Consider the following 19,950-nt stretch of genomic DNA (forward strand, 5'->3'; position numbering starts at 1 on the left):
GCGTTGGGGGAGCCCTCATGGACCCCATCCCTTTTTGGATCCCTGAGTCTTTTAACACATCACTCAGCCCCTCATTCGGTCAGTCATTCAATCACTTAACAAACACACTGGGAGCCCCCCATGACCAGCATGGCAATGGGAACTGGGAACCAGACCACAGGGAGACAGGCAGATAGGGCCCCGCGGTGTCACAGGTGGTAGGTTAACACACTTACAGACCAGGCAGGGTTGTGCTACCTGGGGTGGGGACATGCAAAATTGGGAAAGGCCTCCTGGGAGACGACTCCGGCTGAGCTGGGAAAGGAGTGGCTTCTTCACGGTCAGGGGGAGGCCGGGGGCCATGGACGTGCCCTGCAGAGGCAGCTGTGGCAGCGGAGGCACAAGACATAAGGCTTTAGGCATGTTCACACATCCCTACACAGTGGGGTCTGATCAGGGACAACGTAGGGGCAGGTGCTGGACCGGGGACCAAGCCGGGGTCAGTGAGCAGGCCCCACCTGTAGCGCCTGGGGGCTGTGCCCCTTGCTGCTTTCCAGCTGTTCAGCCAAACCTTGTATTTACCAAATGACTCAGGCCCTGACCTCCCCCAGGTCCTTGGACTCTCCTGGTTGGAGGAAACCAGGTCTCACCTGCCGGCCCTGGCGCTCCAGGACTGCCGGCTCCTGGCCAAGCCCAGCGTGGCCCCAAGTGGGCCAGGGCGTGCAGCCCCATGTTGTGGCCTGAGAGGGCAGGCACTGGCAGGTGGAGGGCACAGAAGAGAGGCTCCACATAGGAAGACATGCTGAGAAGGTGCAGGCCTCAGCTGTCCAGGGTTTGCAGAAAGGACCCTGCGAGGAGGTGGTGGGTGTAAAGTCACAAAGAGGAAGGCCATCTGTGGGGGAAGGGTGTATGGAGGGGGTATGGGGTGAGGTGCTGGGGTGTCTTGGGGAGAGTATAGGGGCCGATGCAGAGGGGAGCACCCATTGTGTGCAGCACACCCTCCCCTATAGCCCTGAGAAGAGGTATTGGCTGCTCCACTTTTACTTGATGGGAAGCTGAAGCTCAGAGGAGCTGAGTCTCTTGCCCAAGATGACAGATAATGCCACCTTCCCCCTCTCCCCCATTTCCCTGGGTGCTTAGAGCAAGCAAGTTCCTCCAAGGGCGGGACCCTTGGGTAGCCCACGCGACAGAAGCAAAAGTGGCTGCCCTGAATGTGGGCTGCAGCTTGTGTGGACCATGTAACTACCACATGCCAAGTACTTCCAAGTACCAGCTTTGTATGCCTTCTCTCATTTACTTCTAACAACCCCGTACCTTAGGTATCATTGCACCCATTTTATAAATGGGTAACTTGCCTGGGTCACGGAGGTGGAGTGCCAGCGCCTCGTGCTGTCTGATTGTCTCAGCTCTGGGCTGGCTGCCACCACTCCCCTGCATCAGCGACTGTGACTTCTCTGTTGTAGCCGGAGGCATTCAGGGTCAAGAAAGTCAATCTGGCCCAGCGGTGTGGCTCCGTGGTTGAGCATCGACCTGTGAACCAGGAGGTCATGATTGATTCCTGATCAGGGCACATGCCCGGGTTGTGGGCTCAATCTCAGTGTAGGGCGTGCAGGAGGCAGCAATAAATGATTCTCTTTCATCATTGATGTTTCTCTCTCTCTCTCTCTCTCTCTCTCTCTCTCTCTCTCTCTCTCTCTCTCTCTCTCTCCCCCCCCTTCCTATTAACAGTAATTTTTTAAAACAAAACAGTAAATCTGCAGCTAAAAAGGTACGTTTGGTGCAAAGGCCTACTACTCCCAAAAGTCATCCCTGCATCAGTAGGTAGCTGGGCACTCTCTATACTGAACACCAGGCTGCAACAGGAGGCAGGAACGACGGGTTTCTGTCCTCCAGGGTCCACAGTCTGGTGGCAGTGTGCTTGGGGCCATGGGAGCCCAGAGCAGGGGCCTGGTCTGTCCCTGGTGCTCAGCCAGCGCCCCCTGAAGGAGACAGCGGTCCCCCACAAGGGTGGTGGGAGGCAGGGAGCACCACTGGCATTTCACTAATGAGCAGACCAAGCCCCAGCAGGTCCAGTTACACATGCAGGGTTGCCCAGCAGTGAATGGCAAAGGCAGAGCTCCAATCTAGCTGATGTCAGTGTCTTCTGCAAACTACTCTGGTAGTTTGTTCTAGAAAAACCCTGGTGTCATCCCGATTCTGAGCCACCTGCTCACCTCCCATGAGCAAAGGAGAGGAATTCTGAATGGCAGCTGGCAGCAGGCAGTGGTCAACCCTGCTCAGTCCTGGGCATCCTAAAGGCTGGGGTTTCTCAGGCCTTAGTTCTCCCAGCTTCTCCCCGGCCTCTGAAGGAAGGAATCCCGAGCCACCTTCAATCAATAAACCCCCCATGCCTTCCCACGTGGGCTCCACACGAAGGACTGCTGCTGGCATGACCAGTGCTTGGAGAAGTGATTTGAACTCATGTAGGAGCTGTCTGTGCGGGGTGGGGAGCAGTGGGGAGCAGGACCTGGATGGAGACCCGAGAGCATGCGCTGGGAAATGAAGCTCCATTCTGATTCCAGTGCCCTTCCTCTCTGTCCTCTTTTCTACTCGGGGGGGAGGGGGGGAGAAATCTTCCCATTCTCCTCTTCTAAGAAAAGTACACACAGTAATTCACATGGTGTGATTTAATCAGAAAGCCCTTGACTCTTGCCCCCAACGTTTGCAAAAACTGTGATCTCCAGACGTTTCTTCACCTCTCCTGTGGGCTTCTGTTTTCTCATACATACTAGTAGAATGGGGATCACCCTAACCTATTGCACAGATTATTGTTAAGCACTAAAGCTTGCAGAAATGTTTTATTGGCTCGTTAGAACACAAGGTGCCCACTCTCCCCCTACAATTGCACAAGGATGATGCTTAACAGAAAAGAAAGCATCAATTGGGCATTCCAATGCCAATAAGAGCACATGAGGCTGGCAGGCAGGTGTACTGCTTCCCAGCCTCCCCTCACCCTGGAGCATCTGCTCACTTCCTGGTCAGACTAGACTGCCAGCCCCGCCCTCCCCCCCCCCCCCCCCGGTTTTTGCATGCCTATACGCAGAGCTCTGGGTGGTGAAGAGGCTTTGGTTTGCAGCATTTGCTATTTCTATGGTGTACATGCTCCCACCACGGACAATTTCAAGCTACCAATGTAACATTAACCATCTTGCAAAACTCCTGAAGATTTCTGTTGGTTTCATGCCCAGCTGATGTGGCTCAGCGGCTGAGCATCAGCTTATGAACCAGGAGGTCCTGGTTCGATCGATGATTCTCTTAAATCATTTGTGTTTCTCTCCCTCTCCCTTCCTCTCTGAAATCAATTTAAAAAATTTTTTTAAGTTGGCTTTCACAGGCCAGAACCAGGGAGCTCCAAGCAGTCATTTAGCAGTCACACTCTGTCCTAGTCCATCCAGTCTCTCCCTGTTCCTGCTCTTCAGGCTGTACTTCCAGGTAACCACCCCCAAATCCACCATAAGTCACCATACCCCCCGCCCCAGACCTTATGGACAGCTGCTGGGCCTTTCCCTTTGAGCCCCAGTTCCTGAGCAAGGGTGTGTCTGCCTAGAAAAGGAAATCTAGTATTTGGAGATGAACACATTCTCCAGACCTGGAGGAAATGCAGAGTTTGCTGAATTGGCCCCCAGGAGCTAAATAAATGAGTCACCATCCTCCCGAGACTAGTTCTGCTCTCCTACCCCTCCCTCTTCTGAGCCACAGCAACAGCCTTTCAGCCGGGCCTCTTGGGGTCCTAGAGGGTGGCCACCTCTGATTACACTTTATTCCGAGCTCTCCTCTGTAACCGGAAAGGCCTCCCCAACCTTCCCCGAAGCCCTGCCTGGAAAGGGTAGATGAGAGAAGGGGGAGCCCCTCCCCTCAGCCCTGTCTCCTCGCTCACCTTCAAGTGCACAAGGAAATTCTCTCTGAGTGGGCAGAGCGGGGCACCAGCCTGGCCTGTATTTCACCCCTGAATGGGCTGTGCAGACACAGCCACGCCTCGCTGTAGGAAAGAAGCACATCCTGGAAATCTCGTAGTCAATTACACCACCACCCTCCACCCTTGGAGCACTTCAGAGCTTCCAAAGCCCTTTTTCCCACAATGCATCATCGGATCCACGCCCCACCCCAACTCTCTGCGGCATAATAGTGGTCATTAAAGCACCCTCCTGGCGTCTGAGCCTGCCGGTGTTGGAAGGGACTTCAGATGCCACCTAACCCGCCACCCACCTAGAAAGCTTCCTCACCCTCCACGGGGGCCCAGCTGATCAGCCGTGTCTGCGTGGCCTTGTAGTAGTGGAAACTCACCCCCCTGGAGGCAGCCTATTCTGCCTTGGAGAGCTAGGTGGTGGGAACGTACCTGGGGTGAGCCCAGATCTGTCTCCACGTTAGATAGATCTAATGCACTGTTTGTAATTTGATCCTTCGGGGCATACAGGACAGAATTGAATCTTTCTTTCAGACGACTCAGAGGGGCTTTCACGTCTCTCCATCGTCCCCCTCTTAACATTCCAGATTCCTTCCCATAGTCCCATAGCCCTCATGAGCGAGGGTCCCCCTAGAAATGGGTGGAAGGGTGAGGCACACACAGTTCCTAGGAAAGTGCAATAGCTGGGAGGAGAAAGACTCGGGTCCAAGGCCACAGCCTCCCTCCTATTAGCCACATGTCAGCAACACCCCAGAAGTGCAGGCAGGGCCAGCGAACATTTACAAGCCGCCTTTTGTGCAAGGTCCCTTCTAAACGTACCTCCTGCCCCTGTCCCAGCACCATGGGTGGCACTGGAGGCTTTGTGCGGACTGGGCCTCTGAGTGCAGTGTTAGCTGAGGCTAGTTTTCGCGTTTGTTTGTTCAACAGACATATTACACTTCGGACATAATGAGCCTGCTGTCAACAAAAACTGCCGCTGAACTGTGTCTCCCCTCTTCAGCACTTAAATTATTGATTTTTTTTTTTTTGGCCGAAGTGCTAAACGTGTTAAGTGCCGACTTATTAGATGAAGATGAATCTTGCTAGACTCAGAATGTTGCCAACATCTATAAAGATCTTTTGGATCAGTTTCCTGTCACCCATGTTTGTTAAGCATTTCGAGAGACATCCTGTAAGTCAGGGAGAGAGTACTGAAGAGGAGGGCCAGGCAGAAAGTATATTCCCTCTCCTGGAAGCCTCCCTCACGCTGACACCTACCCTGCAGTTGTCGTCCTTTGGGGGAAGCTGACTAATTCACACAACTGTCCACCCAGCACGTCCCTCCATGTTTCCCACAAGGATATCTGGGAGGTACCAGGCTGAGGTCACTTACACCGTCCATGTCTACCACATCTGCCCCATCTGCCAGCTTAGAAGGCGTGTTAAATCCAGAAGCGGAGCCTCATTATAGCAGGCACTCGGCCCTGTGATCCCAGTGCCCAGCACAGTGCCCAGTACATGGCAGGGAACGGAGTAGCATTTGGAAAAATAATCCGTTGCATTTGTGAATGAAAGAAACAGGTTACTGTGGACATTAGCAGTATTTAGTATTTCTGATTCCACCTTCTTTCTCTTTTAAATATTGGAACAGTTGTTTCTACTTTCTTCCTTATCGCATCTCTTTAATACTCACGAATCCCAAAAGGGCACCAATGTGCTGACTGATAAGATAATAGGAGGGTGGGAGAGTTAAGGGATTTGTCCAAGGCCAAAAGCTAATAACAGAAGGCAGTAGGGCTCCAGGTACCCTGATGGCTGTCTAGCCTCTTGTGCACTGGGTTTGGGAAAGTTTCCCCAGCATGGCCAACAATAGCAAAGCTATTTCATCCCAACAAAAAATGATGGGGACACAGTATAGTAAAGCAGATATAGTCCTTTTATAGTCTCAATCTCATTCACTACCCATCATTCATTCATTCATTCATTCATTCAGTTTATTGGTTCAACAAGTATTTATTGAGCCTCTACTAGTGCCAGGCAATTCGGAGCCATAGGAATATAACTGTTAATCCAGTCCTTTTGAGCTTGAATTTAGTTGAGGGCAGGAGAGATTTAACTAAGCAAGCAGACATGTAGTGCATGTCATGATAAAGGCTATGAAATAAGACAGAGGAAGGGCGTTGCAAGGGTCGAAGGGACTCTTTACTCTGAAGACTTGATATCTGAGCAGAGACTTAAATGGAGAGAATGAGATAGCAGATGTCTTGGGGATATCGACACCAGCAATACTGTGTTGTGTTTGTGGAAGTACAGTACTTTTTCTTCCAGAAAGCAGGGACCTAGATCATATGATAAACTTTTAAGCTATAAAATACCTGCTGCTTTCGAGGTGGATTCATTCATTTACCCTCTCATTTATTTTCTCTACAAACACTAAGCGTCTACTCTGTGTCGGGGATGGGTGCTGGGGGTGAGGGTGTGGGCGAAGCTTTAGTGCAGGAGGCAGACAAGTCTATGAGCCCAGCGGCACCGGGGCAGCGCTGTCTCGGTGCGACAGACAGGCGAGACATGTCACCATTCATGACATTTGAGGGATCCCTCTGACTAAAGAAAATAAAACATAAAAGCATTATCTTCTGTAGTGATGGTTATCAGAAGTTTTAAAGCCAGTTAAGCATTTCTTCAAATGAAATCTTATACAGGAAATTCAATATATAATATTAAAAGGAGTTTCTCTGATTATAAAAAAATATATATTAAGGCCCTAGAGCAGCGGTTCTCAACCTGTGGGTCGCGACCCCTTTGGTGGTCGAACGACCCTTTCACAGGGGTCACCTAAGACCATCCTGCATATCAGATATTTACATTATGATTCATAACAGTAGCAACATTACAGTTACGAAGTAGCAACAAAAATAATTTTATGGTTGGTCACAACATGAGGAACTGTATTTAAAGGGCCAGAAGGTTGAGAACCACTGCCCTAGTGGCACCTTTAAAGCATGTAACAGGATGAAAACAGCTGCTCTAACTAAATATTTGTGAGGGTTAAGAACAGAAGCCTGTGCAGTGTTGCTAAAACCCGCTTGTCTTCAAGTGCCCAGGTCAACCAAATCTGGGGACCATTCAGTTTTCAATTAAAACAGTTACCTCTGGCTTGCGTTCCATGGAATAGACCTGCCCAAATGAGAACAGCTCAGCTACTGGTATTTTTTCCTCCTCTTCAAGTTATCAAACTTAACACTGCCCAGTACATCCCAGATGACTCATCGGTACAATTTAAAGGGCTCATCATTTTTTTTTCCTGCTTCTGGACAGAGGTCACCACCTTAGTTTGCATTAAGAATTATCTCTTTCTTTAAAAAAATATTTTTTTATTGATTTCAGAGAGGAAGTGAGAGGGAAAGAGAGAAATGTCAATGATGAGAGAATCATAGATCAGCCATCTCCTACACACCCCGACTGGGGATCGAGCCCGCAGCCCAGGCATGTGCCCTGACTGGGAATCAAACCGTGACCTCCTGGTTCATAGGCCAGGAGCCACACTGGCCAGGCAACAGTCATCTCTTTTAAAGTGTGCTGTGCACCACCTGGTTTTGAATGTCCCTGTATTGTTGTCTGGAACATTCTCATTTGAAGAAAGACCTGCTTTCTCCCGACTGTAGCACATATACAAACAGACACGCATTATACATGCACAGCTCCCTTCCACACACACTGTTATCCACACACACACCACAGGCAAGGCAGCCCTAGCCATTCCAGCCAGGTGTCCTGGCCACACTAACCGCCACCTCCTCTTTCTTCTCTCTGCAGATGACGGCAACTGCTCAGACACCCTCTAAGGCCCAGGCTGTCCATATCTCCGCACCCACTGCTGCTGCCAGCACTCCTGTGCCCAGTGCCCCCATTGACCCCCAGGCCCAGCTGGAGGCTGACAAGCGAGCTGTGTACAGGTAGGAGACACCTCAGCTGTGCTGAGTAGGCCCAGCCAGCCTCAGGCCCGAGCTGTGAGAGATGGGACTGCAAGCCAGTGGGTGGGCTCGTCAAAGACAATGACCAGCAGCTGCTCCCTTCTCAGCCTTCTCTCTCAGATCAATCCGGAGATCCCTCAGCTGGCCACTGGGGTTGGCGCTAGCACCCTGGAATTGTCTAGTGAGGGATAAGAGGGCCTGGGCAGTATCTTCCAGGGGGAGCCCTTCTTCATCCCAGTTGGGGAGATGAGCCCTAATGAGCCAGAAACCCTCCACTCAGCAACCAGGCAGCTGCCTGGGGACTGCTGTCTGCCTCGTCTCACCGTTGCCTTTACTCCAGCAAGAGCTCTGCGCATCTATCACACCGTCTACCTGGTATGATGCGAGCTTTAGTGTGCCTGATAGTCATTGGAGAGCTTGTTAAATGCATGTTGTGGGATCCATGCTCAGACATGCTGAGTCCGTAGGTCAGGCTATAGCAACATGAACCTGTGAAAGCATGCCTGGTGACTCCAATGCAGCTGTTCCTGGAACCACATTTTGATTCATGGTCATCTTGGGTTTTTAGCAACAGGTGTGTGTGTGCAGCTGTGTAGGTCCTGGCACCTCCCCCAGGTGGGGACAGAGAGCAGGAACTCGTTCCATCTTGCTCTGCACCAGCCCATGCACCAGGGTGGGCCCAGAATGGTCCAGAGGGCAGAGGAGCTTGGGGAAGTTCCTGTTTACGTCTGTGGCTGGGAAGAAGCTGGCATCATCTGAGAGCGGGACTGAATGAGGGTCCAGCAGGGACTGAACTCTCATTCGTCCACTAAGAGAAGATGCCTGGGCCACACTCAGTTCTGAGGCTGGACCCTGCCTCACGTTCGCCGTGTGAGCGTAGGCGTTCAGGTGCATCCGTGAGCTCGGCTTACCTCTGGCTGGGCACACACTGCAGCAGGTGCTAATGTCAGTAACATGTGCGATGGGCCACCCAGGGTGGAGAGGAAGAAGATTGATTCCCTCTTCCTCACCCCCCCCCCCCCCCAGATGACAGTGCCTTTATGGTAATGGTGGCGATCATTGCTGTTATTATCGTTATCGTTGGCATTATTTTTAGTTACTCAGATGAGCTGACGGCCTCTAATGCGAACAGTGGGGAGTCCAGAACAGTGGGCTCTGATCCATAGATCCTGGCACAGGGCTGCTTGCCAGGCCTGAGGAAAGATACATCACAGGGCCTGCCCGCCCACCCCAATGCAAGGCCCGGCCCGGCTGCCTGCAGGCAGGAAACTCCACCTTGGACCCCAAAGAACACCAGGATCTGGCCACAGTCCCTGTTAGACTCTAGGGGACCAGCCAGCCTCCCCCATCATGGGAGTCGGCACTCCTGTCATCCCTGCCCTCCTTCCCATCACACTCTTATTGAACCCCTGCTATTATATGTGCTGGACTCTTGGGGAAAGAGGAAACCCCTAAAAAGATAAGTGCATGGGCTGTTCTCTGTTTTCCCCCGAAAAGAAACCAACGCAGTGGTCAGAGCTTTAACAGTAGAGGCTCCACAGAGAGAATGTATGAGTTTGATCTTAAAGGCCAGTAAGAGAGCTCACGGGAGGAGCAGCGGGTGGAGTAGGACCTGCAGGCAGGGTAGACCTGATGTGTTCTGGGAATGCCAGGAGCCAGAGCTGGGCGTGGAGACGCGGCTGCATCGCCACCCGTAAATTAACTGTGTGGTGGCTGGTGCCCTGCGTGGTGTGAGAAGGGAGAGGAGAGTATCATGGCCTCCGTAACTGCCTGGTGGCCCGATGACGGGGGGTACAGCCACGATGCTCCATGGATCACTGCTGCTCCAAGGACAGGCACAGCAAGCAGCGTGGCGGCACCTGGGAGCTGATTAGAAATGCAGAATCTCAGCTCCCCCAGACCTCGGGATGCACGATCTGCACTTTAACAAGACCCCAGGTGATGCACATGCCCACTCAAGACTGATCCTGGGCACCTTCCCAGAGCCCTGGGGCTGGGCCCTGTACTGAGCTCAGATTCAAGTCTGGAGGGGTCCCCAGATTAGGGGTACACTTGCCTCTGAGCTTTAGTTTCTCGGCAGGGCCTCATCAGCAGGTATAATAAGGGTTTACGAGACAGCCATGTGAGTACCTGGCACCACGTCTGGCTCAAACCATAGCGGTCCCCTGGCTACCAACTGCTCCATGGGCTCCATAGCCCTTCCCAGGACCCCAGGCTCCTTCCCCTTGCCCCTCACCCCCACCCCCAGGCCAGGCTGCAGGAGAACAGCCACTCCCCCCCTTGTGGGAACTACCCATCAGGATGTCACTCCTTCATGTTCCCCTTCCCACCCAATCTTCACCTCTCCCTCAGGCTGGCCACCCCACAGCCCTTGGTGTTTGCCCAGGTTCTCTCTGCAGGTGGCCCCCCAACTGCCCAACAAACATGGTGACCCTGCATCTCAGGTCATCAACACCCCCAGCTTCTCCGCTCTGCAGCCCTTCCTGCCTGCCCCCTGCCCCAGGTTGTCTCTCACACCACACCTCTCCCATTAGTACCAGCTGCCCTCTCTACAGCCCTCCTGCATGACTGGGAGGGAACTCAGCCTCCAGGAGGGTCTGTGATTTTAATTAGATTTGCCTGCCTGGGGCAGTCCGGCTGCTCTGAAGCACTTCAGGGAGTTGGCATTTCATGTCAGTAAATGCAATGAGACCCTTTTGACTGAGATTAGTGCCCACACTGACTTTTGGGAGCCCCCACCACAGCCCCTCTCAAAACCACAGGTGAAGAAAGAGTAGAGAAGTCCCCGGCCCCTGCAGGGCCACAGAGGGGCAGTGGGACAAAGGGAGGCGCACCTGTGAGGGAGGGAGCCTGCCAGTCCCCTAAGGTTTGCCAGGTTGTGTTTGTGTATGAGGATGTGTTCATGAAGTGTACTGGTTCCCTCTGATACGGACTGTGTGTGTGTGTGTGTGTGTGTGTGTGTGTGTGTGTGTAGTTGGGGAGGCCCGGTCTGTCTTTAATTGGATCAGACCAGAGCATCATCTGGGCTAATCAGCCAGGCAGCCAGGAGTCCCGCTCAGATTAATGACCGCAGTCTAATCTGAGCAGACCTGGTGATTGGCTGCGCATCGTGGGTAATTGTGTTTGTGGCCCGGGAACAGTACTGGGGGGGGGGGCGGTCTGAGAAGGAGGAGGCCCCGTACAGTGGGGACCGCAGGCTTGGACCCACTCAGTTCTCTCCTTCCTCAGCCCCCACCGAAACCCCAGGATTTTCCCCCAAGAAGTTAAAGTGTAGCTTGAGCCGTGGCCCCGTGTCTGTGCTGGCGGACAGACGGACGGGTGTTGTCTGGGACCTGGCAGTGAGGTTGCCGGCAGCACAGAGAAGGGCCAAAAGGGGAGGTTAATTCAGCTTCCACACTCCCTCCTCCCCTCCAGTCTCCTTCCTTTCCCTTTGAAGTGAGTTGGTTCCCATGGAAACGATGATGTCCTGGGGAGCAGAAGAGAGGCAGGGAGCTGGCCTGGCCAGGTGCAGTGGAGGAGGAGGCCGGCTTTGCTGAGACTGCTCAGGAGACGCTGTGGTTCTCACCCCTAAGGCTGAAAACCTCTCTGAGAACCCATGAAGTGGCCGGCCTGGCGCTGAAAAAGTGGCCTGTTATTGATGGGAAATGCTGCGTGGAGGTGTGAGCACCGAGAAAATAGCAGGCAGTGTGCTTTGCTTCTCCATTAAAAACGCTCGAGAATTGAGCTGCAGGTCAGACGGACAGGGTGAGTGGCTGCTGCACCCTATACAGCTGACCCTTGAACAACACAGGTGTCTAGGGGTGCTGACCCCGAGGCAGTAAAAAACCCAACTATAACTTTGACTCCCCCAAAACTTAACGACAGTGGGCCCTTCGCATCCACAGGCTCAACCAGCTGCGGAGAGAAAGCAGTATATTTGATCCATGGTTGGAGGACACAGGTCGGTCATGTAAAAATGCTGTTTGTTTGATCCGCAGTTGGTTGAATCTCGGATAAGAAACCCATGGATACAGAGGGCCATTTATTTATTGGGAAAAATCCATGTATAATGGGGCCCGCACATTTCAAACTCATGTGGTTTAAGAGTCAACTGTATTTTTCTTTTGTGGCATTACTCACAATGGAATTGACGGTGTTAACATCATTTCTGTTTTTCCCACTAGATCAGTGATGGCGAACCTCTGACACACGTATCAGAGGTGACACACGAACTCATTTTTTTGGTTGATTTTTCTTTGTTAAATGGCATTTAAATATATAAAATAAATATCAAAAAATATTAATCTTTGTTTTACTATGGTTGCAAATATCAAAAAAATTCTATATGTGACACGGCACCAAAGTTAAGTTAGGTTTTTTCAAAATGCTGACACGCTGAGCTCAAAAGGTTCGCCACCACTGCACTAGATTGTTAACTCCACGAGGGCAAGGTCTGTGTCTGCATCTTTCATTGATTTGTCCTAAGCGCAATACCTAATACCTTAGAGCAGCGGTTCTCAACCCCTGGGTCGCGACCCCTTTGGGGGTCGAACGACCCTTTCACAGGGGTCGCCTAAGACCATCGGAAAACACATATATAATTACATATTGTTTTTGTGATTCATCACTATGCTTTAATTATGTTCAATTTGTAACAATGAAAATACATCCTGCATATCAGATATTTACATTACGATTCATAACTAGCAAAATTTCAGTTATGAAGTAGCAAAGAAAATAATGTCATGTTTGGGGGTGACCACAACATGAGGAACTGTATGAAAGGGTCGCGGCATTAGGAAGGTTGAGAACCACTGCCTTAGAGTCAGCCGTCTAGCTGATGTACTAGATCAGTGCTTACTGAATGGACTCACTAACCAGGCCAGGCAGTTACCCCTGTGTACACCATGGTTCTAGGTTGCCGTGCTGGCAAACTGGCCCTAGGGGACAAGGGAAGAGGAGAACCCTGATTTGTAGCATTGGCTGATTTCCAGGATAAACGCTCCCACCCTGGTCCATTTCAAGTTCCAATGTGATGCCTAAACGGAGTTGGGAGAAGATGCACCGCTGGCTCTCGCCAGGCTAAAGTAAAAACCCACACAGGTGCCCAAGTCCCAGGCACACAGTCTCTGCTCTAAACAGCTCAGCACGTCTCACCACTGCTTCTTCGGAGAGATTTTCTTCGTATCTGTAGCCACGAGCCTACATTCCTTGGTCTTCACTGTTTTGTCTGGTCTACTCTTGGGTCCTAAGTATGAAATGTTCTCTCTTTAAAAATTAATACTTCGAACAGTGCCTGGCACAGAGTGGGTGCTTTATAAGAATTTGCAATTGTGCTTTTTCTCCTTAACCCCAAGGCAGGGAATTTTCTCCCTTGTAGATTGTACCCAACATTGTCTATCTGTTTGAGTGAAGCCCCACCATCACCCCCAGCTTCCCCACCTTCTCCAATTCCAATCCTCTCCTGCTTTATCCATTGGCAGACTTCTTCCTGGCAGCCCCAGAAATCCTGCCAGGCGTCAAATCATTCTCCTGCCTCTTTATTTTCTCTGCTTTCAGAGCTGTGACCTTTCCACAGAGCACTGCCAGTTCTTCACATCAGTCCCCTCTCACAAACCGCAAACTCGGACCTTCTCCCTTGGTGTGTGACCTGCTGTCCCGTTCTAGTTCAATAAAAGCAACAGACATTTCCAAGCCCTGTTTATATCACTCACGTTCCTGTCTCATCCAAACTGGGTCCCTCTAGAGTCCACACTCATTTGGGGAAAGGTCAGAACAGGGCAGTGGGCAGTGTTCCCTAGCAACCATCCTTCTGAATGAAGGTCACTGACGTTCTAAGCTGGATCTTGATAGTCCTATAGCTCGAGGTGCAAATGCAGCAGAGTGGCCGTGCTGGGCAGCCGGGCGAGATCTAGAAATAGACTTGGTGATAACTAGCTTCATCACCTTGAGCATGTTAATCTCTCTGAGCCTCTGGTTTCTTAACTGGAAAAAGAACATAGTAATAGCTAGATTAAAATGAGATCTTATTTGATAATACCGGACCCACAGACCAGTGTGTCCTACGTAGACCGGGGTGGGGGTATTTTACATAAGGGCCAGCTTGCCTCCCCATGGCCAGTGGGTGTCCCTGTGGCCTGTCTGAGCTGTGAAGGGTCTAGTGTATTCAGGGAAGTGGAATCCAGGGTCAGGATCATGGCTTTGGACTTAGATTGACAGGGTTTACCTTCTGGCTTCACCGCTAGCCTGGTTTCCTCATCTGTACAGTGGGGCTAAAAATAGTGCTATCTCATCAACAGGATTGTCGTGGGGATTAAATGAGGTAATGCATGGAGATAGCTTGGTACAGAACCTGGCGCATGAAGCGCTCTGCAGGCATCAGCCTCTGGCAGAGTAAATGATGAGAGGTGAGGCAGCAAGAGGAGGCAGGAAAGGTCTCCCAGTAGGAGGCTCTTCCCACTGCAATTCAAACAAACGTGTACCGAGCTCTGCTGTGTAGCAAGCCTCACATTAGATTCCAAGAGGGGTTCAGAATAAGGAAGACTTCAGTCCGAGGAGTGGGAGGAAGACAACATAGAAAGTAGTGTCACATAAACTTGGCACATGGGATAGGCTCAGAAAAGTATTCGTGGACTTGCCTGCAAGCTGCTGGCCGTGGTGCAGTGTGGGAGAGTTGCACTGCTTTTCCTAAGGGAGGTGAAACCCACCAGAAATGATAGCCCAGCTGTCCTTCCCGGACAGGGCAGGAAGACGGGGTGGGAGGAACCCCGAGTTTGGGGCTGGTCCTGCTGTGACTGTCCTCGTGAACAGCAGCCCAGCCAGGACCCTGGGAATTGGTACTTCCTAATGAAGTGTCTTTGAGGGAACTCTTCCACCTTGTGACCAAAGGGTGTTCTGGCTCCAGGGAGCTGACCCTGGGCCTTAACCCTCCGCCTTTCCTGGCATTGGGCTTGGCCATCCCTGGAACGGCTGGGCGAGGGGCCAGAGGATGGTGGGGGAGGAGTTCAGCCATTCCAAGGAGTTTAGATGCTCTGGACTAGGTGCTGGGGGTCAAAGCTCCAGGCGCATCCGTCCTGGGCTTTATGGGCGGGGCTCTCATAGACACTCCTGGCGTTTGAAGCAAGTGGCCTCAGAGCTAGCATCCCAGCTGTTGACTGTAGTCAGGGGCGTGAACCCACTGGAGCCTTAATCTAAGAGTAAACTATGCTCCATTCTCCTTGGCACCAGAACAAGCCTGTTTCCTGCCTTCCTAAAGGCATCTGCAGACCCCGCCCCAAGCCCTGCCTCCGTACATCCTGCTGGCAGGTGCAGAGGCTGCAGCTGCTGGGCCCAGGAAGCAGGTGTGCTCAGAGGCGGTGGGTCCTGCTGCTCCCACAGCTCACCGCCTGGCCTAGGCAGAGCTGAGAGTCCGGGTACCTGTGAAGACAAAGCCCACCAACACGAGATGCCGAACCTGCAGTGCCAATGCCTTGCCTCCTCAGAGGTCATGTTAGGCTTGAAGGAGACAATGAATGCTAGCAGTGCCAGTGCTTGGCATGTAGAGGCTCAGAGCGAAGGATGGCTTCGTTGGCGAGGAGTTACAGTACTAAACTGGATCTGCCCCATTACCAGAGGGAAGTCAACCAGCAGGCGGGTCTCCCGCTAGTGCGATGGGGTGGGTGGGTGAGGTGGAAGGAGAACAACAAGCAAAGCCTGGGGGTTCAGGTGGCCGATGATTTCTCACCAGTCTTGCCCTTCTTTTAACCATAGCGCAACTCTCCGATTTTCCAAAGCACTAGTCCATTTTTGGTCAAATGTAAAGATCATAAGACTGAGACTTCAGTCTAACTTCTGACTCTACCTTTGGGCAAACCATTGAACCTCTTTAGATAAGCTTTCCTCCCCCACCAGGTGGGTGTCAGATAGAAAATGTAAGGTCTATAAAGATGTTAAAGCCCGGGCCCTGGCCGGCTGGCTCATTTAGTTGGAGCATCCTCCCGTGCACCAAAATAGGGTTGTGGGTTTGATTCCCAGTCAGGGCACATACCCGGGTTGCAGGCTTGATCCCCAGTGGACAGCGTGCAGGAGGCAGCCCATCATGATTCTCCCTCATCATTGATGTTTCTATATCTCTCTCCCTCTCCCTTCCTCTCTGAAATCAATAAAAACATATAAAAAATAAAAATAACAAATAAATAAATAAATGTTAAAGTCCTGTTCAAACACAGAGTACTATTAGGAGAACAGGTTCTTTTGGAAACTGGTTTGATGAGCAGAGATTCTCTTGCGCTGCAGGAGTCCTGCTTCTTGAAGGGACAACATGGCAGTTCAGTTCTGAGACCCCAGGACACGTGACTCAAGGACAGTAGAGGAAAAGGGGGAGGAGGATGAAGTGATTCCAATAATCGTTCAAAAACAGCACATGGACGGGGGAAGAGCACAACATTTGGAGTTTGGATACCCAGATTTAAATTTCAACTCAGTCACTTACCAACTTGATGTAATTATTTAACCCATGGCACCTCAGTTTGCTAATCAGTAAAATGGGACTAATAAGAATATTGGGTGTTTAAATGCAATAAGTACATGGAAAGGCATTTTGTAACTTACAGAGTGCCTGCCAGCCACCAAGACACCGTGGACAGAGCTCCCCTTTCCACGTCGTCCTTTCCCCCGAAGTGCTCTCTCTCGGGACTGGTGGCATCTCTGGTGACTTGGGTAGGAGCTCTGACTGGCTCACATTAGCTGCCTACCCTCAGGGAAGATACTTTCTGTGCCTCCGTTATCTCTCCTTAAAATGTGGGGGCTGGTCATAAAAAAATCAGGAGACAGGAAGTGCTGCCGTGGATGTGGAGAAAGGGACCCTCCTGCACTATCAGTGAGATTGTAAATTGGTGCAGCCACTGTGGAAAACTGTGTGGAGGATCCTCAAAAAAGTAAACTACCATATGATCCAGCAATTCAACTGCTGGGTATATGTCAAAGGAAACAAAAAATTAACTCAAAAACTATCCGCACCCCTGTGTTCATAACAGCATTTTTTACAATAGCCGAGACATGGAAGCAATATATATGAACATTATTCAGCCATAAAAATTAGGTAAACCTACTGCCCTAACTGGTTTGGCTCAGTGGATAGAGCATCGGCCTGTAGACTCAAGGGTCCCAGGTTCGATTCCAGTCAAAGGCATGTATCTTGGTTGCGGGCACATACCCAGTGGGGAGTGCAGAAGGCAGCCGATCGATGTTTTTTTCTCATCGATGTTTCTAACTCTCCATCCCTAACCCTTCCTCTCTGTAAAAAATCAATAAAATATATTTTTTTAAAAAATTAGGTAAACCTACTATTTACAACAACATGGACAGAACTTGAGGGCATTGTTCTATGCGAAATGAGTCAGAAAGAAAAAGACAAATCCTGTTTGATCTCACTTACCAGTGGATTCTAAAAAAATACCAGCAACAAACAAATCAGACTCCTAGATAAAGAGATCAGACTTGTGGTTCCCAGGAGGGGGAGGGAAAATTGGAGGAAGGTGGTCAAAGGTGAAAAGGTTCCAGTTATAAGATAAATAAGAACCAGGATGTAACGTACAGCAGGATGACTATAGCCGCACTGCTGTGTGATACACAGGAACGTTGCTAAGAAAGTAAATCCTGAGCTCTCATCGCAAGGAGCATTTCCCCCATTTTTCTTGTCTTTTCATTGTATTTCTATGAATACATTTCTATAAGGAGGTGGATGTTAGCTGAGCCTACTGTGCTAGTCATTTCATAATATATGTAGGTCAAGCCATCATGATGTACACCTTAGACTTACACAGTGAGGTGTGTCAACTATTTCTCAATAAAACTGAAAAAAAAATGAAGGGGCTGGACATGAGATCCTACCAGGTCTCAGGTTTTAGGTTCTTGGTATTCTTGTCCTTGAAGACTAGCCTTAACAATCACTTTGTTGAGATTTCACATTTTTTAAAATGTGCCAGGAGGGAGGGGTGTGTGTGTGTGAGTGTGTGTGTGAAGGGAGCGGGCAGAGCACACTGTGGCCAACCCTGGGCCACACTTGCCGGGAATAGAGCTGTCCACCACCTGGGGAGGAGCGACAGTTGGGGCCCTGGGACCCCAGCCGATGCAATTCCAATTTAGCAACAAGAAGTCCTCTCCAAGACAACCCAGGCTAACACCGCCCACTGGGCAGGACTAAAAATACACCCGCACGGTGTCAGCGTCACACCTGAAGTAAAAATACATCCGCAGGAGCTGCTGGCTTGCTCCCCCACCCCACTCCGCTCTCTCCATCTGGTGCCTTTGAGCGCGAGGAGTGGAGGGCTGGGCAGGCACCGCCTCCACATCACCCCCTCCCCCCAAGACCCTGCCAACCCACCCCCCCCCCACACACACCCCAGCAGAGCCCAAAGCAGGCAAATCTTTTTGTAGTAACTGTGGCTAGAAACTGCCAGATGGCAGTATCTGATCCCAGTACCCCAGCAGGAATGGATTCTGAGCCGGAAAGAAGTTCCGGACTGTGTCTTGGAACCTTCATTCTCGCAGTCGGGGCTTCTTTATTCACTCGCTCGTTCCCATGCATCGATTCACTGAATAGTTACTGAGCCTCTGCTGTGTGCCAGGCACTGTGCCTGACCCCTGGATATTCAAAAAGAGGACGGGCATGGCCCGGAGGAGCTCAGCATGCAGTGAGGAAGACAGATCTGTGCACACAGCTACAGCCAGTAGAATGTGTCCCAAGGGAAATAAAAATGAATGCTGACTGGCAGTGCTGTTCTGGTTAAAAAAGGAGGGTCCGGGTTTCTGATCAAATGCACGTGGCCTCTCTTCTCCTCTCTCTGTACCTCTATTTGGGTTGGCATGTGGGCTTGTCCCTGCCACATGAGTCAACGGAGGTGGGAATATAAATTGATTGGAGCGGATGGTGTCAGTGTTGCTCTGAATCAAAAAGGTGCCCACACACTTCCTCTTCCAGGGAAAAGGAGCAGCTTGCTAAGCGTCAGGCACTCCACGTGCTTCTTCCCCGAACCCTTACAGGTACCTGCGTGGTGGTGGTGTCCCTGCTTTAGAAAGAAGGAAACGGAGCCCTCGCCAGTTTGGCTCAGTGGATAGAGTGTCGGCCCGTGGACTGAAGGGTCCTGGGTTCAATGCTGGTCAGTTGCAGGCTCGATCTCTGGCTCTGGTCCGGGTGCGTGTGGGAGGCAACCAATTGCTGTGTCCTTCTCACATCAATGTTTTTCTCTCTCTGTCTCTACCCCTCCCTTCCACTCTCTCTGAAAATCAATGGGAAAAATATCCTCAGGGGAAGATTAACAACAGAAAAAGGAACCTGAGACTCAGAGAAACTCAGTCACTTGCCCCTCAGTCACACAGTGATGTGACCCCAAAGTCTAGACTCCTTTCAGCGCTCCCAGCTTCTCGCCCTAAAGGAGGCGGCGGTCCGGGTGGAAACCCTGAAGCATCCCCGATGGTTCAGAGGAGGTAGCGCTTCCTCTTGCTGGAGACGCCCTCCAGGCGCCTGCGCAGCCGGGATGGCACTCGGAGCTGGATTCTGAAATGACTGGAAGGGACAGGTAGAGACCCAGAGGCGGAAGGACCAGCAGGAGCCCCCGGCGTCTGGTTGCCTGAGCTGGTGAAGGGCGATTGTGCAGATACGGGCCGGGGGCCACCTGCTCTCTGTCCATCCGCCGCGTTCTGGGAGTCTGTTGAGGAGACACACTGAAAAGTGAGGCCACACTGTGAATGTTGCGTGTTTGTCTGAGGATGCTTATTGATTTCCTCAGCATCCAGGAGAAACATGGCGACGGTTCTCACAGTGACTACTTGTAAGGGGCCTCTGGCAGTGGAGAGATGCCCAGGAAAGGGGCAGCAGGCCGCCCTGGAAACTGGCTCTGGGGCATTGCCTCTGATTTTGGGATCCCAGTGACCTCTGACCTTGGGCCCTAGACAAAGACGATCAGGGTTCCAGCCCTTGAGCCCAGTTTCCAGTTGGTGGCCCTTTGGCAGCTGGAGACCTCCACGTGCGTCAGTGCAGACTCGGTCGGGTGGCTGCCGGCCTGGCCACTGCTTGGCCCCTCCCGCCACCTCAGCAGCCAGCAGACTGATGTCCTC

At 51.4% G+C, this 19,950-nt stretch overlaps 1 protein-coding gene across 4 annotated transcripts in view; it reads left to right on the top strand.

Annotated features, from left to right (window-relative positions):
- PKNOX2 (PBX/knotted 1 homeobox 2) overlaps positions 1-19,950 on the top strand; it is a 280,359-nt gene that overhangs the window by 208,048 nt on the left and 52,361 nt on the right. For all 4 annotated transcript variants that reach the window (XM_059675981.1, XM_059675979.1, XM_059675978.1 and 1 more), the window contains one exon: positions 7,718-7,857. In XM_059675981.1, the coding sequence (XP_059531964.1) occupies positions 7,718-7,857 (140 nt within the window). The remainder of the gene's footprint in view (positions 1-7,717; positions 7,858-19,950) is intronic.

This window comes from Myotis daubentonii, chromosome 19, assembly GCF_963259705.1.
Source record: "Myotis daubentonii chromosome 19, mMyoDau2.1, whole genome shotgun sequence".
NCBI lineage: Eukaryota > Metazoa > Chordata > Mammalia > Chiroptera > Vespertilionidae > Myotis > Myotis daubentonii.